Source organism: Sinohyriopsis cumingii, unplaced genomic scaffold (genome assembly GCF_028554795.1).
Source record: "Sinohyriopsis cumingii isolate HCF-2022 unplaced genomic scaffold, ASM2855479v2 utg002226l, whole genome shotgun sequence".
Taxonomy (NCBI): domain Eukaryota; kingdom Metazoa; phylum Mollusca; class Bivalvia; order Unionida; family Unionidae; genus Sinohyriopsis; species Sinohyriopsis cumingii.
Genome location: NW_028316162.1, coordinates 424,022 through 447,511, shown reverse-complemented (window position 1 = coordinate 447,511; position 23,490 = coordinate 424,022). Strand labels below are relative to the sequence as shown.

The 23,490-nt window shown below is 35.3% G+C and overlaps 1 protein-coding gene across 1 annotated transcript in view; it reads right to left on the bottom strand.

The window, feature by feature from the left end:
- LOC149770911 (E3 ubiquitin-protein ligase rnf213-alpha-like) overlaps positions 1-23,490 on the bottom strand; it is a 512,819-nt gene that overhangs the window by 75,421 nt on the left and 413,908 nt on the right. The window contains exons 55-57 of the mRNA XM_089948996.1: positions 18,974-19,087; positions 18,434-18,487; positions 2,627-2,824 (exon numbers count right to left, since the gene is read on the bottom strand). Of these exons, the coding sequence (XP_089805122.1) occupies positions 2,627-2,824; positions 18,434-18,487; positions 18,974-19,087 (366 nt within the window). The remainder of the gene's footprint in view (positions 1-2,626; positions 2,825-18,433; positions 18,488-18,973; positions 19,088-23,490) is intronic.

Sequence of the window (23,490 nt, the reverse complement as noted above, 5' to 3'; positions counted from 1 at the left end):
CATTTTTGAAGAAATTGGTCCTCTTTTTTATTTACCTTAGCATTGTATTTTTCAATGTTCTTATGCATTGCAACTATTTGCTTAAAGGCAAAAATAGAAGGATTTTTCATATTGAATCTGCAAGTATAAATATAATATTTTGCCAAAATAAGCAGAAAATTACCCAAACTGTCCAGTTGTTCACTTCCTAAAAATGTTTCTTTTTTGGAGTGTCAAGCCAGTTTGTTCACATCATGTTGTATATACTATAAATATTGTACATAACAGATAGGCCTCAAGGTAGATTAGTTCGGCAATTAAGTTACCTTCTCTAAATAAAGTCATTATTATTATTAATTTTATTATTATTATTAACTCCCATATCTCTTGCCTTGGATGTCATATAATTACAACATCTGTAAAAAAAATCATGCAAACTTAATATCACCTTGGTTAATAAAGTCCTGTTTAAGTCATATTCATTATTAATCTGAAACCTTCTGAAACGTATGAAAAACTAATGAAACTTCAGTAAAATACTATACAATGATCAAAATTGTAGTGAAATCTCACAAACGTTTTAGTTAAATATTTGTGAAATCTCACCAGACTTTTCAGTGAAATGAAAAAGACTTACGTGAAGCCATCATGGATTAGGCTTTGTATGTGAGAAAGAAAATGAGGACAAGAAAAACCTAAATCTTATTTGATAATGTCTGTTAAAATAAAATTTATATCCATTTTAAAAATTATGGTGAAATATTCATCATTGATTCCCAATAATGTCTAAGAATCATTAGGCAGTTTAACAGAAATCTGAAGCAGATTTTTTATGGTTTAGACAGAAAGTACTTAAAAAACCCGTCTGAAATCTGCCTTAGGTATGCCTGGAAATTTTTTACGGGATGAACTATTACCAAATTCCATATGAACTATTTACAAATTCCATATGGAACATTTACAAATTCCATATGGTATATTTGCCAACTCCATATGGACTATTCACAAATTCCATATGGATTATTGCCAAATTCCATATGGAATTTTAATTTTATTCCATATGGACAACCTACAGATCTCATGGACTAATTAGCATATTCCATAAGATTTTCCATACGGAGTACGTACGGAGTCCGTAACATTTCCATATGGATACACTGAAATCCATAAGAGTGCTTTAACTATAGAATAGAAATGTCCATATGGATATTTCTGTAAAAGTACGTATGGATTCCATATTCATTCCATGTGGAAAATTTTGTACGGGCTGCACAGTCATGCTGGTTACAAACATCATCTATGGTGAAGTTATGAAGTTACTTGCCAAGGGTCCATAACTCATTATTTGCAAAGGTTGCAGAGCTATGTTGATTGCAACAAGTGCAAACTGAGTGACTGACAGATGGGTGGACAGTTAAAGATGATAGGTCTTCAGCATCTTGATGAACGACTCTTAATGTGGGACTTGAAATAAACCCTTAATGTGGGACTCTAAATACACTCATAAATCTGGTTCAATATTACTGAAACTTCAGGTGCCACAAAACTCAAGTTCAAGCTAAGAATTATATTTTTTAATGTGATGAAATTTTTATTAGAATTAAGTTATAATCAAAATACACTCAAGAATATCTTAACTAGTTCCTCTTCTAGAATACTAAATTTTAAATAGCAGCTATGTGGGATATGATGAGTATAATATCTGATTTGGAGTGTTTAAGTTCTGAGAAAACATGCAGCTCAGTTTGTAATACATGGGTTCAACTGCACAGTATCTTATAGTTAATTTATGTCAAAACATAATCTACTTTTCAAAGCAAGAGTGAACTTAAAAAGACCTACAAATGTGTTCATGGACCATGGATACCCAACCACAGTGCCTGATACATTAATTAAATATAATACTTAACCATGGTGTGATTGATGGAGAGACATATGGGTAACACTGTATGGTCACAAGTTACTAATTATTTACAGAAACAGCCTATTTATGGACTATTAAACACCATATTTAAAAGAATGATGGCCACTGACTGGTTGAAAAGAATCAGCAAGAACAATTATTGTAATTTTTTTCTGAAGAAGTCTACATATTAGCAGACTGTACACAACAGCAGGTTTGATCCTAAAACCAGTTTCATTTTATTGTTGTCACTGGATACAAACAAGATGTCAATAGGGAAAGCTCTTACTGGACTGAATTTTGATAAATGGCACTTGTGAGGAAAGTTTTCTCAAATAAGAGCCAAGCATTATACCATTTTCATCACTTTAATTATTCTCTCCTGGATGGAGCATGCATAAAATGAAAACAGGTTTTACTAGATTCACCATGAAAGTATAGTAATTGTGAAAAGCATTAACATTATGGCCTGTGAGAACTGAAGTAGTTATCTGTGCCAATATGCCCTACCATTGTCATGGTTCAGACAAAAATGATATTAGAATAAAAGAGAGATGGGTCTGTATAAATACATTAGCAAATTATAAAATAATTACTAACTTTTACATTGGTTAATAATAACAAAGACAGAAACCTCATGATGTTTTCACTCTACTATGACTCCAGAGATGGTTGTATAATATAAAGGTGGGTTAAGGGTGGACTGGTTGCAAAATGCTGCACACATACTAATAGGAAACTTACCCTCATGGTCTGAGGCTGAGTGGCCAACCTGATGAGTGGCTCTAGAAAGGTCCTGTTACCATTGATGTTTCTAAGGACAAGTTCACAGTGCATAAGTAGACACAATACTCCTTGCTGTTTAAGGTTAAGGCCAGGGGTCACAGTCAGTATGTGTGTCTGGACTCCATATGCATTCTGAAGAATCTTCAGTGCAACTTCCTGCAAGGTGAATATATATATATATATATATATATATATATATATATATATATATATATATATATATATATATATATATATCTTGGAAACTTAATTTAAAATGAACTAAAAAGGACAAATGAAATATGTTCATTACAACATGCTTTTCTGACAGAAAAAGATTATATTATCTCTTGGAAGTAAAATACTACTCAGGACTGCATTAAAGAATTGATTAAATCTGAGTTAGTTATAAATGGGTTCCAGTGTACAACTTCAAAGCAGTATCTTTCCTAACACATCAAAATTGGGTTCAAATTAATATTGCAGTTGACGAAATGATGTAATACCTTTTAGAGCTATCAGCAGCAAAACCTACACATGTACATTCTTTAAATTTTCCCCTTCCCATGCCAAATGTTCCAGCCAAACTTTTGTTTCACTTGTGCTTTTGACATGGTTTTTATTTCGTCTGGAGTACTTAGCATGTAACTGAGTTCTGTGCCATTTTTTGGTGAAGTACTCCTTTTTATGTTATGTAACTCATGGTATTCTGAGATTGAATTTCGTTGAAAAGCCATAAGGTGTTCCAGCTGCTACCCATCTTGTATGATGCACTATAAACTTGATAGTATGAGAATACTATGGAATTTCTAGACTGGTTCTCTTTTGATAAGGCAGCAGCAGAGAAGGCAAACCTACCTTCTTTGTAGGAGCGTCCAAATGTCGAAAATAAGCCTTCCTACAAATGATCGAAAAAAAGAAAAGCATCAACAAAATTGAAAAAAGTGTCGACACTTTACTGAGAGAGTCTCTATGGAATTTTTCTAATTAATATTACTTTATTGTTGTTGGTGATTTTTTCTAGTTTATTATGCACGTGCTTTACGCAATTACGTCAAGGTGAAGTCGCGCCTTCCCTGCTGCTATTAATTTATCCAAAATTTTTATCAAGACCTACACGATATCTTGTCCTAGGATCATGTAAATGTATCGTTATAAATCCATGTGGAGTAGCTTGCGCTCGTGAAAAAAAGTTTCTAAATTTATTTATATCCATATCTCCGCTACACCAAGTTTGATGAATATTGTGCAACGTATGTGTGTCTACGCCATTAAACACAACTAAAACATTACAGTTATCCCTGATTACTTTCGGAATCTGTACGTATCGCTGAGTAACATATATCACATCAGTGTTTTTATGTCTTCCTTGAGAAAATATTCTAGCTGGATTTGATTGTTTGTCCAGCATCACATCATCATATACAACCAAATTATTAATAAATCTGTCTAAATCATCAACGGACGGAGCTTCATCAATGTTATAAATTCAATCACATTCTCATCATTCAACAGTGTCGCGTTTTCATTAAAATCTGTAAGCACATCATAGCATCTCTAATCATCAACTGATGGTGCCACCAAATACAACTTATCCCATTTCAAACATCTCATTATTAAATTAAGCAGTAATTGCATCTTACCCGATCCAGATGGTCCTATTATTATCATCCTAATCGAGTTCGGTAACGCTGGATGGTGTTTAACTGGCTCTTGTTTTCGAGTCGCTGAGAAATCAATTATATCCATATTATATAAACATATGAATCTATACTGTTTATGCTGTAGAACTAAAACCCCAACTACTGACCTATCCACGGTTACAACCAAAAATGTGAGAATAGCATATGGTGGAAGATGTGCAGTATGCAACAGAAAAAAGTTTTCTTTTTTACCTAAAAAAGATGGTGGTGATATTGCTAAATTAATGTCAAAGTTCCCAGGAACTCCGTGGGCTAAATACCAAGGAGAAAAACTGTTCTACCAGGATACAATTATTGTGGTCCTGGTACTCGACTTGATATCAGACTTGATAATCAGGATCAACCAAAACCAGGCGAGGAACCAATAAACGCTATTGATAAAGCGTGTCATGTTCATGATGTAGCGTATAAAAGCAAAAACATACAAGACAGGTATATTGCAGATGTGAAATTAATTCATGCGTTAAATTCTATAAAAAATAAAAATATCAGAGAATCACTAGCTAATTGGTTAATAAGATCCGCGATGAAAGGTAAATTAGCGCCAGGTGCTGGTAATTAATTATAAATGGAAACGATTTATTATTCCCCAAGAGGATACTGGAAAGGTAACACAGCAATTAGTAAACTCGCCAAGGCAGCAAAAGTCACACGTGTTACTGCTAAAGTGTGGTTATCTAAACAGGCAATATGGCAAATTTACCTACCACCATGGAAACAAATTCAGTATGCGTATTTTGATGTCAGCGTCCATAATGAAGTTCATCAAGCTGATATTCTGTATTTACCACATGATACTGTACGCAGAAAAATGTACAAATACGCGCTAACTGTTGTTGATGTTGCAAGTAGATATAAAGAAGCAGAACCATTATTGACAAAGACAGCTGCTGAAGTAGCTTTCGCATTTAAACGAATTTATCAATGTGGACCCAGCCCACAAGGTGGCCTACAATGGCCACAGCTGCTACAGGTTGATCCTGGCAAGGAATTTCTTGGTCCAGTATCATCACTGATGAAGCAACATAATGTCACCATCAGACGAGGGCACACTGCAATTCATCGTTATCAGGCAATTGTTGAACGATTTAATCGAACGCTAGCTGAGCGGTTATTTGGATATCAATACGTGAAGGAATTTATTCAAGACAAGAGATCTCGTGAATGGGTTGCAAGATTACCAAGTGTGATAACTGCGTTAAATAATGAAGTAACTTGAACGACCAACATGAAACCTATTAATGCAATTGCAAAAAAAAATATACCAATACAACGACGTGATTTTCCAGCGCAGCCAGTATTAGGTAATATTACTGTAAGGTATTTATATGAACCCAGTGAACTCGAAGGTGGTAAAAAAAGAGCGACTGATTCTATTTGGAGTGTTACCACACATAAGATATCCACCATGACAAGATCCTCAGGTAGACCTGCAATCTACAGATTAGATTCAACTGCTCCTCAGTGTGGATTTACATGTGAACAATTACAGGTGATTCCTGAGGATACACAATTACCACCGCGATCACTTAACTAGCACCTCTACGTCGATTACACTCAAGGCAGGTCAACATGGTATTTTCTCGTGTATGACCGTGACTGTTATCTTTTCTATCCATGGTAAATTGTCTTGGATTATTATTTGAATATCTCCATAACATCACACAATTACAACTTGTACAATGATTATTCTGTTGTTGTTTCAATGTGCTGATAAATTCAACGTCGAGATCAAAATCGTGTTCATTTTATTTATCAGATTGTTTATAACCAGCTAATTTTTTTCTTATTATATCATTGTCAATATCATCACTAATCACTGACTCGTCCAAGACAATTCTCCACAACTGAGATATTCTTCTGACTCGAGACACTACGAGATAAACTAAGTTTGACCACTCGATACGATCATCTATAATCCAAACAACTGTATCAGAAATAGTTAATCCCTGAGATGAGTGAATCGTCATTGCATATCCTACTGTCCACGGAGATTTGTTCAATGATAATGCATCTTCAACAACATCAACATCAACTGTGATAATATCATTTAATACTAAATTCTGTTTCTCGGTCTGTCCTGGTATATCAACATCAATATTCTGCCGCCGTGTATCAGCTGGTCGATAACATAACGGAACTGACAATGTTGGAAATTTTTCATTACATAACTGAAACAATTCCCACTGAAGTGTATCACAAACTATTTTTCTACTTGTAACTATCAGATCATTCGGTTTCCATGTCTGCAGAAAGTCGTTCATGGGTGTTTCTGAAATTATTCCACGCATTACTTCACAATGAATTTTATTCGGCTGCAGTCTAATTAATTTTTTAAATTCTCTTAATTCTGCATCAAGCGCTCTATGATCACCATTTATTTCTTTGTAATAATCAATGAAATTTTTTAACCAATTATGTGGAGATGGTCCAACAAATGGTGGTGGTTGACCATGATCGCCACAAATTATTACAGCAGTATTTCTTGTTAATAACCTATCAAGAAATATTTTTAATGTTTCTAACGGCACCATGCATATTTCATCCCATATTATAATCCTTGGAATATATTTTGCTCCCATCCTCGAAGAAGTCCATGCATCACCTTTCCATCGGAAGAAGCTATGATAAGTACATGATTGTACTCCTCGTTGTTTCATCTCTCGCGTGAGTCTGTGTGTGAGTGTCTGCACGATCATATCTGATTTCTGAAACTGTTCGATCGCTCAAGTGGTTTTACCAGAACCTTCAGGTCCGTTTAGATAAACTGTTTTATTTCTAGTTATTGGATCATACACCGATGGTGCAGATGATAATTGTAGTTTTTGATGTTTTTTACAATAAATATCTTTAACTGCAACATCGGCTGATTCGGAATAATCAAGTATATTTTCCTTTTTTATTCTCCATGAACCCCATGATGCACAAGTACCGATATGTAGTTGTTCTAGCAATCCTGAATATTTTTTATTGATATAAAATGAATCTGTAGCGACTCTGACAGTGAGTGTAGAAACCTTATTTATCATCGATAATAGATTTATTGAAACGTATGCGAGCCTCAATGATCTTAAATGAGTATACTGAGGTGACTCACCATCCATATAACTTACAATTGTACCTAATTTAGTTCCATTTGACAAGAAAGCAATTTCTTGACTTATAAATGTATTTCTGTTCGTTGTATCAGCAATTATAAAATCTAACTTGGCATTGTCCATGATCAATCTTGTACAATATCGTCTGTGATCATATTCTCCTCCTTGAGTGAACTTACCGATTATTTTTCTACCGAGATCTTTTGTAATTTTATTCTCGTAATCGGTTATATCAGGGTTTTCATTATCAGAATATTTCTTTTGTTGTGGTAACCAAACTTCGGTTTGTTTCTGATATGATATAATTGCTTCACTTACAATCAACAGTGTTAACATCGCACAATCAAGCATATACCGTAATAGTACTATTGGTGCCCACATTTTTTCTAATTCCTGGTGAAACATGTCTACTGCCTCCTTGTGGGTCATTGTTGTGTCTGAGAATAAACTCCGGTGGAGTTATTTTTTTCCATGTATCAAGTATTTTAGGAAAGTTTTCGTTGATAAGATCCTTGAGTGATTTTGTCAAGTCATCGGTGGCAAATCCTGGTACATGTAGTATAAAATTTAATAAATCTGCTTCATTGATCTTATAATGATCAAGATACACCTGCCTAATGGTTGTTATTTTTTCAAATCTTATATCATAAGTACTAGCATTTATTGCCTCAACAATAGTCTGATTAGCGTATTTAAGGTCTGAAATAATTTGATTTAAATGTTGTATTGTTGCAATGATCTGATGTTTTAGATCGATATTGGGATACTCCAGGATATAATTTTTAAATAAACGTACTAATGTCATTAATGTAGTTGTGTACTCAGTTTTAATTCCATTAGCCCTTGATCTGAGATTTCCTTCATGAACAATTTCAGTTTAAGTTTTTTTATCAACATCAACCAAGGAAAACGGCACCACGGGATATCTTTTACCATCCCTCAAAATATAATTACCCTTGTTAGTCCATGGATACAAATTTCGATATTCTGGAATTGTTATAAATTGGGCTTCGTCCGTGATAAATTCAATTAACTTCGGTTCTGGTGGTCCTTCATGCACTGGGGGAACATCCGGCCAACCTAGTACGGATCTTGTCGTGGACTGATAAATATCAACGGTGTAATCAGGTGAATGTATTTCAATTGTTGCTGATAAAGTTGGCTCATGAACATTAATTGATATTTTTGCTTCTTTTCCTGTTATTGATTTTATTCTATGTTGAAATTCTTCATTGATCTCTTCAATCTCATAACTGCCAGTTGGTATTCCAACAACGACCCAATCAGGTGTTCCATCTGGTTTGTTTTTATTAGCAAATACAAGCGAATTATTTGCTGGTGTACCATTAAATGATTTCGATCTGATATTTGGCCAACTATAATACACTCGTAATTGTGCTAACGCGATTTCATTTGCACGAATCGCAGTTGGAAAATTAACACTAAATTCAGGATTAGTCAAGCTTATCGAGATCATTGTTGTTTTTGGTGGAGCTGTGTTTGTCATGATCTGCTGGAGTAGCTCTACTGATGTCATTATTAATACTCATACCTTAAACAGCACTGTTATATATTTTAATCATTTCTGAAAATTCAAAATCAGAAATTATTCCATCGCTGAGACTCGCTGATAACAACGAAGATAACTTGGAAAATGTGACCGTCGCTGTGTGTAATTTTATTATGTAATTGGATAATTTTTCATTCATGCAGGTGCATATTTTTTTTTCTACGATATTAAAAACACCTGCAATTGTTGTTGTGGCTGAAATACAGATTGTTACGGCTACTGGTGCCATCATCGTCATTGTTGACAATATAACAGTGGATACTGAATAAACAATCACGTCGATGATAACCAGTCATCAACGATATTTTTTTACTTTTACCGTATATTGTTTGATGAAATCTTTCAATGCTGCTTGCCATTCACACGCTTGATTGTACCTGTATTGAGATGCATCATCGATTGAGGTACTCATTATATTTTATGCAGTAACCAACTGAGGTGTTTCAGCTACAAATTCCAAACACCACCAGTAAGATGTCGTGGTTAATTTCTTATCAGCAGCTTCCAGAATAAATATTTCTTCGGTTCCCTTGTTTAATATGATAGTTACAACTCCAGAAAACTTATCAATTGAATGACGCCATGGATACGTTGTAAATATCTCGAATTTTGCAGCACTGAACACAGATAGCCTGTACATGCCAGTGACTGTTGCGGTATATTTAATAGTTTTATTCTGCGGTGACCATGTTGCAAATCCTGATGATACCGTGTATACGATGTTGGTAATATGCCCGGTAGTTATTCCAGGTGGAATTTTAACAAAACTAATTTTATTGATGATCTCAGGAACCCCCGCTATGATGTCTTCGAGTGTTTTTTAAATCGTGTCGATGGTAGTTTTGATATCAGAGTTTTGCATCAGTGGTCAACAGATTACCAAAAAATTCCTCTGCGGTTTCGGTAATTTTTCTAAAATTTCTACGGAGATTTGTGAACGCGTTTACGTGAACATCATACTCGGCCCACAACATGGATAATTTACCATCTATGCTGCTGTAGTTGACGTCGACGTATTTTTTCGTTGCTGCGTCTTTGTCGGATGTTGGATCTCTCAAAACTACTATCTTATTCCCATTCATGCTGAGTTCTCTCGTCATTGTGTCATTGGTATTTTTCACGCGATTATTAATGCTTCTTGCAATTTCATCTCTGATAGTTGTAAACGATATACTTGAATCCCGGATTTTTCCGCTGTCAGTAAACACAATGATGTTATCCGTGACCGCATCGAGTACTCGTCGAACTATGTCATTCCATTTGATATTGCTGGTTTTTAAAACACCATATCGGTCCTGAAAAACAACAACTTCATCTCGGTGAACTCCAGCCAGGTTCATAATATCGGCAAGTTCATCTTTAGTCGCATACTTTGACAAATCGATGTCATCGGATTTTTTCTTGCTTTTCTTACAAGTAGAGGTAGATCTTCCGTAAATATCAACCATTATATAAGATCCTTGTTCTGTTTAAAACACCTTACACGCAACGAAGCGGTTACATGTATAATCATGCACAACTTTATATGGCGGTTTGGATGATTTTGATATAGCGTTAAGTACATTAATTGCTTCATGGGCGCATATTGGTGGATCTGTCATTGTTTGTGTTGGTAGTGTTGAATACCAAACTTTTTTATGAAGTGGCTCGACATACTTGATAAATTCAACAGGTGGAGCTAACCCATACGAATCGAAATAAACAATTCCATGTGGATCAATTGCGTATGATACCCAGTGAGTACCGGGTCCTGAATTCAAGCCAAGATTAATAATACCCGTTTCGAGTTCATTCGGTTGTTTCAGTAATTGATCTCGCATGAAAACACCTCTAAAAGCAGATAGTTTTAGTTGTTTAGCAGCATTAAGTAAATCAAAATTTGATGCTGGAATGTCTAACGAAGTGATCCTGGAAGCCTCAGACCTCTTCCCCAAAGAGATCCTGGTAATCTTAGGCCGCGTTTTTTTTTTTGTATCCTTTTCCTGTTGCTTTCTTTAGAGCCATTCCAGCAGCGGTTCCAACAGCACCTAACGTGGCTGCTTTTGCTACGGCTAGAGCAGCAGCAGCTATTAATGCCAGAATGGCCTTGAGAAGTGGAAAAATACCACCTGTTTTAACCATGTCCTTGATGGCGCTCAGAGAAAGATGAAATTGAACTCCGGTTTTTGATTCCAGCGCTTTATTGAGATGTTTAATCTAGTTATTTGTCAACGATAATTTGTTTGGACTGCCACTAGAAATCTGATATCGCTTTAGTGATATTTTTGTTCAGCATTTGTTGGCGTTTTTTGATTGAAGTTTCTTCACCTGACCAAGAGTCAGAGTGACATTAACGTGATTGTATGACATTTTTTTATATAAATATCTTTTTCTAAATAACACAATTATAGATTTTCCACTGGTGCATCAACGACTCTCATTCAACCACTACCACCTTCAAGTAACATGGCTTTGTCACAAAGTATAACCACGATTGCTCTGTAGGTGCCACAAATAAGGGGTGGACCAGCTATATCAGGAGGAGGGTCATTAACATGAGCCCAGAAGTGTATATCAACGACAGATTGTTTGGATAAATCAAGATGCTCCAGCAAAAAGTAATAAATCGGATACAGTTTTGTAAAATCTAACTGTGATATTTGCAGCCCTGTGTCTATGTTTAGATCACGACCCATAAATGTCATCAAACGATGATATGCGCGTGCCACATGATTTGTGGTATAATCTAACGATATATCTTCGGATGGTTCTTGTTGTCCGTTTATCTCAACAAAACCTCGCTAACACCGAGATTGTCAAATATCATATGTGAACGTTCCTGACTATTCAAACGATTTTTATTTTGCAGTGCAATAAAAATATGTCGTGGTGCAGAAACACCTTGCTGTGATGCTATATGCCATGTAAACATACCTCTAACGATACTTTGAGCAGTATCTGTGGTTACTGTTAACCATGATAGTAATGATTTACCGCCTTGATCCATAAAAGACAATAATTTCTGTTCTTCTGTGACTGATGGAGTTAATACTGGCATCCACAGTGAGAGTTTCATTATATTTACTCTACCAGCATCAGCAACACCACCCCCTCGCCAGATCGCATCATTATCATCACCTTTTCTTACAAGTACAACTGTGTGTCTAACTCCAAAGATGACTTTTCTAACATCTCTGCAAAATCTGAAGATGTGAGACAGCGGAATCGCACACAAAAAATTTCTAGTAGTTCCTAACAGCATTGCTCGGCGTGTTGCAAATCCCAAGTTGTAATTTCCATTAATACCTTTTATAATATCAAAAGCAGCACCTGGTCTAGCTTCATGTTCAAAATCAACTGGTTGTGGATTGGCTGCAGTATCTTGTGGCGTTCGCAACTTAATATACTGAATATGATCGGCATTGTCGGTAATATCCTTAGCAAACATCATTGATGGACCAGCTGATCTTGTATAATCATCAGAATATCTTGCTAGACCAATTATTGTTGTAGCAACATCAACATTATTCTGAATCGATTCGATATTTCTTCCATCAATCATGTATGTGGCACTATCAAATAATGCCATGATCCTGTTGTTGACAAAACCAACTCGTGCACTGGCATCATATGCAGTATCATCCGCCTTCACAAGTTCACCTTCTACTTCAATAAATGCCTCAGCGGGTAAGAAATATCTACTTGTATCATGAACTTGAAGTTCGATACGTCCACATTGATTTGATTGTCTTGCGTCATAGGAATAAAATTGATAATCACGTACCGATTCATCTTTGAGGACCGGTTCATCTATTTTAAATGCTGAGTCGGATATACGTTTAAACACTTATTATATAACTTTGATTTAAATCATCGTTGCGCTGACTTTGTCAAGTGAGTACGAAGTCCACTTCCTGCTATCAAATTTGCAGCAATATTTCTTTGTACTTCATCAGATTCTTGATCCATCAACGCTGCTAGTTTTTTATTTGCGGCTTGATTTATTATTTTACTGACGTCTGCGGGCATATCTGTAGTGCTTGGTAATTTTACTGGTTGTTGTTTTCATCGTATTAATCATGCTAGTCTATCTTTGATCACCGAGAACGCCTTACCAGCAAAACTGATGATTGCACCAGGAGCTTTTTCATGAACAACATCGATGGCTTTCATCGATAATTGTTTTGCAACAGGTGCTACTTTTGGAGCTAATCTTCTAAATAACTCTTGAACAACATCACCAAGTCCATCTCCGTAAGTTGCGCTGTAGATTGGTAATCGTGAGTTTACCGCTCTGACCTGTATGGGTCTATAATGTCTACTGTACATGATCATTTTTATTTTATTTACCATTTATCTAATCGCAGTGACTAATCATCAATGAGTTCATCAATATGTTCCCGGTAAATGCCGATATCCATGATGCCGCTGCGAAATAATTGTTGACAAATATCAGCTGCTTCATTAATTATTTCTGGTGGATTATTTCCGGCACGTTTTCCCCCTATGAGAACCTCTAACCATGACATGTCATTGAGAATATTATCAGGACAAACAAGATTATTTCCGAAACCACTACCAGTAGTAGGTGCATCATGAAATTCTTCTTCTGGAGATTGTGATCGAGGAGGTTGTTGTTTCTGTCATTGAGGAATCTGTGATTTTTTCTGTTGCGGTGGGGAAGATTGTGTTATTTTTAATGGTGTTGACAGATCTGTGGTCACAACAGGACTTGCAATGATCCTTGCTTTAACATCTTTCCTAAATTGTATAAATTCATCGTCATACTTTGCTGTGACCCGCTGAATATCTTTATGTGTAGCAAACACCAACTGTTCCCACTGATCATAATTCAACGGTGGTGAACCCGGTTCCAGGTAATTGTCACGATTAACACATTCACCTACAAGATCAACCGCGTTATCGTAATTTTTCAACTTGGTATTTTTTGCCACATCCTCTCTGATTTTTGCTTTACCACATTGGTATTTTGGCGGAGCTTCGGCTTCAAGTGACATTTCTGGTGCATCTATGAAAACTTCTCCAGGCGGTCTTGTTGCAACTTCCCCGATAGCAGTGGCGCCCTAGTGGCTACTTCAGTGGATCTTTCAGCTGCGGCTGCTAACCGCCTTGTTTCAAATTTTTGTTGTTGAGCAGTACGCGCTAACGATGTAGTAACAAGTTTAAATAACTTTTTAGTGTCTTCCTCATACTCATCTTGTGCTTCCTGCTGCACTTCTAGGTTTTCTCTAAATGAATCTCTAACTGGGAGAAATTTCTTAATTGCTTCTAGTCGCTCTCGGGCTATCCTTGCAGTCTGAGATTCTGGATGTACCATTTTATTATAACAATAATTTTTTAATTAATAGCAGCAGGGAAGGCGCGACCTCGCGTTAACGTAATTGTGTAAAGCACGTGCATAATAAACTAGAAAAAATCACCAATGACAATAAAGTAATATTAATTAGAAAAATTCCATAGAGACTCTCTCAGTAAAGTGTCGACGCTTTTTTAAAATTTTGTTGACGCTTTTCTTTTTTTCGATCATTTGTAGGAAGGCTTATTTTCGACATTTGGACGCTCCTACAAAAACGGTGGGTTCGCTTTCTCTGCTGCTAAGGCTCAGAACAGAAGTGAAACTTCAGCAACAGAACATTAGAATATCCATAATATGCACATGCCATCTAATGTGTGTACAAGTTCCTTTGTAAGTGATGTACTTGTAAAGATAAAAGCAAATTACCAATTAAAAGCTCACAAGTGAACTGTTGGAAACCATTTTTGAAAATGATGGAGACTGGACAGTTTGTTTGCTTGTTTTGCATTTAATGCCACACTATAAACTATACATAAAATACTTAAAATTTAGTTCCAAGGAAATGGGAGTTACAGTACACACTGCAGATTTTGGATTGCCCACTCAATACTATGGATGTGAACATGGGGCAATGGATTAAGTATCAACTGTGAGTAGCAGATATCCACTAAGTCTAGTGAATATTCACTCAATCTAGTGGAGCTCCAGCACAGATTTTGTTATTGCTAGGTTTTATGGCACCTTTTGCTGATTTTATTGCATTCACCTTGCAAGTCAAGACACTAAACAAATAGATGGGTGATTCCTCAACACAGCAACTAGACCATGGCTGAAACTTCCTTTTAAACTTTTACCTGTAGAAACTACAGGTGTAACAATGCTTGCAGTATTTAACAGTGACTTAGACAAACATACATAATATAGATGCAAATACCATGTTCAACATTTCTTGAATATTCCCCAACCCATGCCCCATAAAAGAGCATAGATCAAAAAAATTTCCCAATTAGAATGTACATCCCTATTTATTGACCATATGTACTTGCACTTGTAAGCATACACAGATGCAGAAAGTTACATACTGTCCTGCATCATGAGTGGCACCTTTGATGCTCTTTCTTGATAAATGATATTTCACAAAAGTGCTTGTTGTACTGGTTATTGTCATAGTTTCTGTTTAATTTTCATAACATATCCTAGACCCAATCTGAACAAAATAATGAAAGTAGTATGCTCAGAGGGAGTATAAACAAGAAGCTTTCAACAGTCATTGAGGCAGCCATACTGGATGTACAACTGGTACCATTTTCATTTAGGACCAAGTATGGTATCACAAGACTATTGCAGAAAATCCCATGTTGATACAATCATCCATTTGGGAGGATTAGTGAAAACACTATTGCCAAGATAGCTATCATAGTGGTCATATTGTGGGTTAGTTATTTTCGTTAAGGACCAACCAGATAACACATAAGAACTCTTCTGATGAAAACCACATGTCAAAATGAATTTCATTTAAAAGGAGTAGCAAAATCGAGATTTTCAAGATGGCCACATATTGGATGTCAGATCAGTACCATTTTAATTTAGGTTCAAGAAAACCATATAAGAAGGTCTTTTTAGTGAAAACCCATGCTGATATGACCATTCACTCAGGAAAAGTGGTTATAACAAGATTTTCAAGCTAACCACTGTGGCAGACATATTGGACATCAGTTTGCACCATTTTAATTCAACACTAACTAGACACCAATATGACTTTCCATTCAGAAAGAGTGGTGATAATTATATTTTTAAGATAGCAAGTGTGACAGCCATTTTGACCTTACATCAGCTCCATTCTCATTTTAGGGCCAGCAAGACTTAAAAAAGAAGTCTTTTGGTGAATACCCCATGTCATTATGACTCCCTGTTCATGAGGAGAATCATTAAGATTTTCAAGATGGCTGTTGTGGTTGCCATATTATGTCTGATCAGTACAATTTTCATTTAGGACCAAGTAGATATAAGAAGACTTTTATTGAAAATGTCATGTTGATACAACCAAACATACTGATGGATAACAAGATTTTCAAGATGGCCTCTGTGGGGCCATATTGGCCAACACATCAGCACAATTTTCATTTAGGACAAACATTGCATCATAAGAAGACTTTCATTGAAAACTCCATGTTGATATGCCTATCCATTTTGTTGGAGTAGCACTAACAAGATTTTGAAGATGGCTGCTGTAGATTGGCACCATTTTCATTTAGGACCAACCAGATATCATAAGAAGTTGTTCAGTGAAAACCCCATGTTGATACGAGAAGACATTCAGGAGAAGTGGTGATAAAAAATTTACAACTGGGCCATTGTGATGGCCAAACTGGATGTCAAGTCAGAACCAGTTTCATATAGGTTGAACTAAACCATGGGATGAAAGAGTATGTAAAGTTCTGTGTAGTGGAAATCCACTATAACATAATTATATGGTTGTGACTTTCCAATGGGGGAAATAAAACAATCCATCCACTGTGAGCTATGATGTGGACAACTGTGATAACCACTATATCTGGTCCATGATGGACAACAGTGTGTATAGATTAATTTTCACTGCAGCACAATGGATTTTCCAAAATTCATGATGCATGTACTGTAAGTGCCTTAACCCAGAGATACATCCCAAGAGCTAGCCTGTGCTGATGTTATCAGGATCTGAATCCATGACATTTTGGGTTTTGATTCATGCTAGAAATGATGAAGAATGTTTTATTTAGGAAAATCTATATGAAAGGCATTTTAATACTTATCTATATGGTGACCCAGTACTAGCTTATTTTATTCTTCATGAATAGGGCCTAACCGGAAATTGCCTCGGACATTCACCTCAGCCGAATTATCCCGTTTTTCGGTACTATTCGGAAGTATTCGCCTCGGCAAATAATATGCGCACAAATGGTTACAAGTAAAATAATTCAATAAATATCGAACTTTTTAAAAAAAGTTTTTTAATACATAATAATTTAGTTAAAAATAAATTATAATTACACAAACAGTTAACATTCCATTGGACTTCATGAATCATGATTGATGATAATTTATTTAACTCAATTTCCTTTAGTAATTTCACTAGCATTCCCCAGGTGGCATAATGTTTCTGCTTCCGGTAAATATTTGAGTGTAGAGACGCCATTTGTAAAAAAAATCTTAACAAAATTTAATTATTACGTATTCAAAATAAAATTAATACATAATAAATATATATATTAAAATACTCATCAAAAAATGTCTACTCTCAAATTAAGTCAGAAGATTTGGAACTTTTTCACTATAAATGCTGTGGACGAATCGAAGGCAAATTGTGATGTCTTCAATGAAAGGCTAACACGAGGCGGCAAAAATGCTCATTTGTATGGAACTTCAGCTCTAATAAATCACCTTCGATCCTTCCATCACTCTGAGTATGATGAATACACCAGATCCACAGAGAGCCACAAAAGAAAGAGAGATGATGAAGAAGATTTAAAGAGGAAACACTCAAAGCAAGGTAACCTCGATTACTTTATAGAGAAAATGACACCATTCGGACAAAATGATCCATGCAAGCATGCAATAACTAAATCAATAGGAGAAATGATATCAGTTGATATGCAACCGTTTTGTTTGGCTGAAGATATTGGTATATATGGCGACCCCCAGACTTTCCCAATGGTTTCAGACTAAAATTTTTTGTCTTATAGGTGATATATATGGTACAGGAAAACTTTAAGCTTCGCATACGATAATGAAACGGTACTCTCCGGAGTCGCACCTACTACTTGGTTCGTGCCTGGATCTGGCAAATAGTACATCCAAATACTCGGATTCGGTACTCAGTTAAAATTATATACTCGGTTAGGCCCTATTCATGAACCTGGCTTCTGAACAAATACTTCAGTAACATTTTAACGGCCTAAAGTCTATATGACAGACATTTTGAATTCTTAGCTATATCATGGCCCTGTGCTGACAAAATAACTGTATTCTTCATGAACCTGGCTTCTGAACAGTACTTCTGTAACATGTCAATGGCCTAAAGTCTATAGGACAGATATTTGAAGTCTCAGCTAAATGATGATCCAGTGCTGACATAATTACCTTATTCTTCATGAACCTGGCTTCTAAACAGTACTTCTGTAGTATGTCAATGGCCTAAAAGATACAAAAAGACTGAGTCATAAATACTAAATCTTCACAACATATGTAAATTGCATATTACATGGTAACCTTGATCTCTTGATTTTTATGATTCAGTGTTGAAAACAAGAGACTAGTACATTATCACATCATGATATTATGTAGATTAAAATAGTCATGCTGTCCAAGGCATTCAATTCTGGTTCCAAGTCAGATTCTTACATTGTGTTTTTAAGAATTTATTAAATTAGTTTTTTCATGAAACAAATGAGACAAAGGATAAAAAAAGGATCAAGTTTGCTCTTCATCAACTATCAGAGAAGACTGGGTATGAAGCAGTTATACAAATTATATACCACACATTATGGTATGTCACAAAGTCAAGTTCCTGAAGATGTACTGATGCATTTACAGTTATAATGTGGTGTATCCAAGATTTACGCTGAAAGAACTAATGTTGATTAGGAACAATTATTCATAACTAATTCTATATACTGTTACCTCTGGTGTAACTTTACTCTTGTCACATTCTTGTAATTTGGACATCGTTATTTCTCTATGTAAGGCAAGGCATAGCAGAATCTCCTTCTTGTTCTCTGACATACTTGAATCCTGCTGGCAAAAAAGATGCAAATCTTTTGGTAAGGTCATGCACTGCCTAGTCTACAGTCATGCTTTTTCACTTTTTGGGAATATCCTCATGCTGAAAAGTTTGGTTTTGCTTGTTTCTGGTTTTCTTATGGCACAAAAACACATGTAGGTTATTTAGTAACAAGGCAATAGGAGAAAGTGCCATACCCAAGGACACAATGGCTGGTATCTGAACCCAGGCTAATCTAATAATAGGATTCAAACCCACAATTTTTTGGGTGAGTCATGCTGAAAGAGTTGGACTGGTGCAGTCACACTCAAAATAGATGTTATTTATGTAAAGAATCACAGTTCTGAGACCAAATGAAATAAGTTAACTAACTGTAATACATGCCGCATGAAGCTGAATAACATCCAAGTGTTTGTTTAAAAACTTTTGTGCAGATATTTGATAAGTAAATACTTAGTAATACTATATAACAGACCATTGTAGTTGGAGATTTTTCAGTGATTTAGTGGTCACAGATTCAGATCACAAATAAAACCTTTGACAAGTTATTATCTGCTAAATAAATATGGATATTTTTTGTCATAAAACTTAAACATAAATGCAATGGAATCATTCTCTACATTTTTAATGAGAATATTTTGTAAATCTCTCTTTTAAGCATGTATGATAAAATATAACTGTAACTAATTATGGTATCCAAAATATAAATCTTTTCTTGGGTGCTTCCAACTAATGGCACAGGTATTTAAATTATATATATTACAATAAATATTATAATGATCATGAGCAACTGTTAAAATACAACACAATTTTGAAGAGTGTATAGAGGGTTATAATTGGATGTACCTGTACTCGGGCAGAAATTTAAAACAGTATAATCAATATCTAAATTGATCTTTGCCAGTTAAATCGTAACTTTGTTCTATACCATACATTATGCTCATGGAAATTTGTCAGTCTTTTCAATCAGATACCAAATTTATTTCCACTTTGATAGGGGAACTTGCATATTTAAATCAGTCATTTACCATTTTGTTAATCCACATGAAACAGGTAGGTGTGAACTGATCCACTAAAACCCAAACAGACCAAAACATATAGAAAGGACCAAAATGGTACACTTGTTTTGAAAATGGAAAATTATGAAGATCATTGGCATAAATTTTGTCTGTTCTTTTTATCATTTAACAATTTTCAATATATTTTGTATTTAATGTCACAAGGTCTTGGAGTTAGTATGCTTTTGTTGTCAAAAAGCAGTATTTAAAATATGGAGACAAAGCTAAGACTTGTACCTGAAGGATTATGCAAACCCTTCTTTCTGTTGTTGAAAGATTGGTTAGTCTGGAAATCAAAGATTTAGTTCATGGTGAGCCACAATCAGCAGCCATAGCTACATTTGTTAAAGGTGGTGTCATGAAATTTCATGCACCTGCAAAGTGTTTGGGGGGGGGGGAGAGAAAATAAAGTAAACTGTACAGAAGACTGTTAAAGAGGCAATATGAACAATATAAGTTTAAGTACTGTTAATTTTCCCCTTTCCTCTTGTCAGCAGTTAACTGAGAGGATGAACCTTCAGTGGAGGCTATAGAAATTGCAAAATTTGATACATGATGGCTGATTTTGATGCAATTAGTGGAGATTGGTGGTTATTGGATTGGGGTAATTATTAGAATTTTCATGGTGTTGTTTTTATTGATACAGTAACTCAAGAGTTCTATATTCTGTATCCCCTACAAGGCCAATATGCAGTTTTGGGGACAAAATATTTTTGTCAAATATTTCATATGCACTGAAAGATAGTAAGCAGCATTATGCTCATGCCTAAAAATAACTGAGTCTACCTCCTGAGAATATTTTCACTTGTCTATTCCACAGACTTATTATAAGAGAATGTTTTGCTCTGTGTAATTCTAAATCAGTGATGAACAAAAGTATGATCTGGAAGTGTTCAATATACCAAGCTGGTATATTCTTCACAACAATGAAGTATTTGAGTGGATATTTGAGTAATGGAGAGTTGGAAGAAAAGTGCATACTGTGCCTGTTTGCTTTAGTGTGCAGTGTTTTGTGATGAAGAAAACTTTTTCTTTTGTGTCAGTCAAAGGTCAAAATTTTCCTACAAAAATATCTGCACAAGAACAGGATCAGAAATGACATTGATAATGTTATATTGTGGCACTGAATATTATCATCTTGAATGGGAAAAAATGGTGAGAAAAGAAATTAGGGCAAACATTAAACACATCAGCCAACTGAGTGATGAAGTAAACCACATCAAAAGGTGCTAAAATGGGCATGGGAGAATAAAATTGCAGAAGCAGTTATGGAAAAACTCAATAAGACTGGTTTTTACTCATTGGAACCAATAGCACTTATTGTACATAACCCGTTGCTTCTGTGAAATACCCTGAGACCAGCAAACATTATTTTAAACACTGCATGCTAATTTATCAGGGAGGTCACAGAAACAGTGGATCAATACCACCTGGATGACAGGAATATTGCAGTCAAGCATATTACCAGCAGAGATCCCACACCATTTTTGCTGACTAAGATTGGTTATCATCTGAAATGCTGATCCTTACATACAGGACCTATACAACAGCTTTGCTGTGGTCAATCATTGCATGGGATTGCAACCAATTCTTAAATAGGAAACACTGAACTCCACAATTCACATGATAGTCTAGGACATGCCACTGCTCAATGAAATGTTGAACATTTTTCTTTTATGGAGGGCCACCCAAATTTTCTGATTCAGGCAACAGGTTAAATCCACAAATATGTATCATGATATTGCAAATTTTGTGTCTGGTTATATGGAGGAGCAATTAGTTATGGCTGGTAATGGTTTGCAACAAGTTAAAATCTGGTTGACTGACTCATTAATCTTTTAGAATTATACAGCACACCAGTACTGTAAGGCCATACAGCACCACAAAAAGGTTATATGATAAAAGTTTTATGTATGAAAAGTGGTTTGCAATAAATGAGCAGTAAACAAAACCCCAAACCAAACAATGACATGGACAGGATAATATATGAAGGTTCCCAATCAGCAAGTAAATTGCAAATGGCATGTATAGAAGCAATTAGACAATAAAAGATATTTAGGGTGACTGACAATACACATGTTAACTAAGCATACTAAAGGGAAATAGGTTGCACACAAGATATATATTTGAATAAGTGTTAATTTCCTTCAAGAAATTTACAATACAAAACACATTTGCTTTATCAAAAAGCTCACTTCCGATACTGAGCATTGTAGTAATGGTCGTGCATAGATTATAGATTAAAACAATCTATAAGAAAGTGCTTCACAGTAAAGGGTTCATTGCAAGAAACAAACTCACATGGATCTTCACCCTTTAATATGTATGAGTGGGTTCTATAAATAGTGATAACCAATTTTCATTCATGCAATGATCACTTTATCCTTATGGATGGTTCTGTAGGAAGGAGGCCATTCACCTAAGGAGTGGTTTAATTACATGGAGCTTGCTATTTGACAGCATCATTCAATGATACCTGCTACTTACTAAATAAGGATTTGTAAAGCCAGGTTTAAAATCAGTGTACAGTATTTAAAATCAGATGATTGTAGAGATGTGGCTATTTAGGCAGCACAGCCTGCTCTTTCATTACTTTTAATACCAACATGACAGGATAACTTATATTGTGAGAGTAACACAGCTTGGTATGTTTAATCAGAATGTCTGGCAATAATGGGCTCTCTGACTTTCTGTTGTGGAATGACAGAAGTACTGAAAGTGTAGGATAGAGTTTAAAATATGTTTGGTTTCCATATATTTCAGGGCAAGATCTATTGTCCTGGTTTCTGCTGGAAAAAGTCGATGTGCCATCTGGCAAATAAATGGACATATTTAACTTGAGTTGTGTTAGAAAACAAGGAGGTGGCACAGAAACAGACAACTTTTGGTGTTTTGAAAGGTCATTTTTTGTATGGTCAAGGATGCTATTCTAATGTCAAAGGTAAAAATGATGTTTAGTTTCATCTAGAGTTAATAATAATAAAAGTTAAGCCTTTCTTTCATGAGGGTGACAAAATTAGTAGAAAAACTAATCTCCCTTGTGGCCCTCATTTATCTATACATATACAGGCAAATATACAAAATACAGCTGGGAAACAAACATCATAGAGAAAATGCATAATGGATTGGTATACACAAGAACAATGAAGTGTGGATTCAGCACACAGAGCATTCTGTACACCAACATATATGATTGAAAACTTGTTCACACACACACATTTTATATAATATATACATATACAAAGCTGGCAATAACCGGTTATAGACATTATATGGATTGCATCCATTTCAAAGGAACTCAGCGATGATGCTTCTTTAACATCTTTAGGCAGACAGTTCCAAATGATTGGACCTGAGAA